Raw genomic sequence first — 1,971 nt, forward strand, 5'->3', positions numbered from 1 at the left:
GAAATAAAAATAGCCTTAAGAAGATATTTCCAGGGGCTGGAGATGTCTCAATGGTTGGGATCACTGGGAGTTTTTCCTGAGAACTCGGGTTCAATTCCCAGAACCCATGTGGCAGCTCACAACTCTCTGTAACTCCACGGGACCCAACACCCTTAAACGGGCATACATGTAGGCAAAACACCGATGCACATAAAAAAAAAATCATTTAGATAAAGAAGAAAATATTGGGCTAGAGAGATGGCTCAGAGGTTAAGAGCACTGGCTGCCCTTCCAAAGGTCCTGAGTTCAAACCCCAGCAAAAACATGATGGCTCACAACCATCTATAATGACATGGTGGCTCACAACCATCTATAATGAAATCTGGTGCCCTCTTCTGGCCTGCAGGCACAACCCTGAATACATAATGAGAAAATCTTAAAAAAAAAAAAAAAATACCAAGTCAAATTCAGCAATATGTTTAGAACAAAACAAAACAAAACAAAACAAGACAATGCCAAGTGTAGCCTGAGAATTCAAGCAAGGGGCTGGAGAGATGGTTCAGCAGTTAAGAGCACTGGCTGCTCTTCCAGGGGTCGTGAGTTCAATTCCCAGCAACCACAGGGTAGCTGCCAACCATCTGTAATGGGATCTGATTCTCTCCTCTGGCGTGCGTGAAAACTCATTTACATATATAAATCTTCAAAAAAAAAAAAAAAAAAGAAAGAAAAAGAAAAAGAATTCAAGCAAGAAGTAACATGTGAATGTCCCAAGATGTAACATGTGAATGTCCCAGGATTATTTAATAGCATGAAACAAAAATTACAAGATCACCTCCACAGACGCAAAGAGAGCACCTGAAAAATTCCAACTGACGTTCCTAAGAATTCTCAGCAAGCTAGGAGTGGGAAGCAGTTTAATCTGAAAGGGAGAAGGAGGGGGAGGGGAGGGGAGGGGGAGAGAGAGGATAAGTAGGAGAGTGGTGGGGGTGGTTGAGTTCCTCTACGCGCCCCCCACTTTTCTACCTCCGAGAGCGGTGGGCGTGGCTGGGTTCCACCGCCCACTTCCCGCGCGTCGGAGTCCGGGCTTGAGTCACACTGCTCCCGCTACCTATAAAAGTTGAGGAAACAGCCCTTCCCTGTCCAGTCTGAGAGCTGCAGCCGCGGGACTTCGGATCGGGAGAACCCTAACTACGACCCAGCGCGCCCACAGCCTCTGCCGCCTGGACGCTGCTCCCCGGCCCAGGTCCCAGGCCACTCCCGGGACGCATTCCTCGAAGTCGGGTGTCCATGATGGACACGTTAAAAGTCGCCCTGCTACTAGTGAGTGTCGCCCGGCGGGAGCGCGCTGGCCGAGGCCGAGCGGGAACCGGGGCGGGGGAGCACGGAGTGCCCTGCAGGGCCCGGACTATGGCGAGCACGTGCCCTAGGGAGGAAAAGGCCGCCGGAGGGGCCGTGGAGCGGGGAGGACGAGACGGTGAAGAGCCGACGGCTCGGTGCCGGGATGGGGGTGCGGTGGGGTGCGGTGGGGGTGGGGAACCCGAAGGTGGGCTGAGGCAGGCTGGGCTGGAGAGGTAGGCGGAAGGCCGGGGAGGATGTGACGGGCCGGGGCTCCGGTGGGAGAAAAGGACCCGACGGTGGGGTGACACGTCCGGAAGGTGGTGTGAAGAAAGTTCTGAGGTTGGATTGGAGCCCGGGCGGGAAGTAGGGGAGGCCGGGGCGGGGGGGGGGGGGGAAAAGGACCAAGGGGGGGGGGGGGGGGGGGGGGGGGGGGGGGCCCGCCGGCCCGGGGGCACCGCCCCCCCCCGGGGGGGGGGGGGGGGGGGAGCGGCAGGTACCCAGCAGCTAAGCCAACCTCCCCGACCACGGGGGTCCTGCAGGGCTACCGGGTCTTTCCCCCACGCACCATCCCCTCTTCCCCCGCCCCATCTCGCCCCAGGTATGGTGGTTTTTACTGGACCGGCTGGACCCTTCCTCCCCGTCCCTCCGCGCCCC

General features: G+C 56.8%; 1 protein-coding gene across 1 annotated transcript in view; it reads left to right on the plus strand.

Annotated features, from left to right (window-relative positions):
* The first annotated feature begins 1,134 nt into the window (after positions 1-1,134).
* Positions 1,135-1,971, plus strand: part of LOC129678724 (tumor necrosis factor receptor superfamily member 10B-like) — a 19,117-nt gene continuing 18,280 nt past the window's right edge. Inside the window, exon 1 of the mRNA XM_055609602.1 lies at positions 1,135-1,299. Within this exon, the coding sequence (XP_055465577.1) occupies positions 1,267-1,299 (33 nt within the window). The 5' untranslated portion in view covers positions 1,135-1,266. The remainder of the gene's footprint in view (positions 1,300-1,971) is intronic.

Source organism: Psammomys obesus, unplaced genomic scaffold (assembly GCF_907164565.1).
Source record: "Psammomys obesus unplaced genomic scaffold, mPsaObe1.curated_primary_1811, whole genome shotgun sequence".
NCBI lineage: Eukaryota > Metazoa > Chordata > Mammalia > Rodentia > Muridae > Psammomys > Psammomys obesus.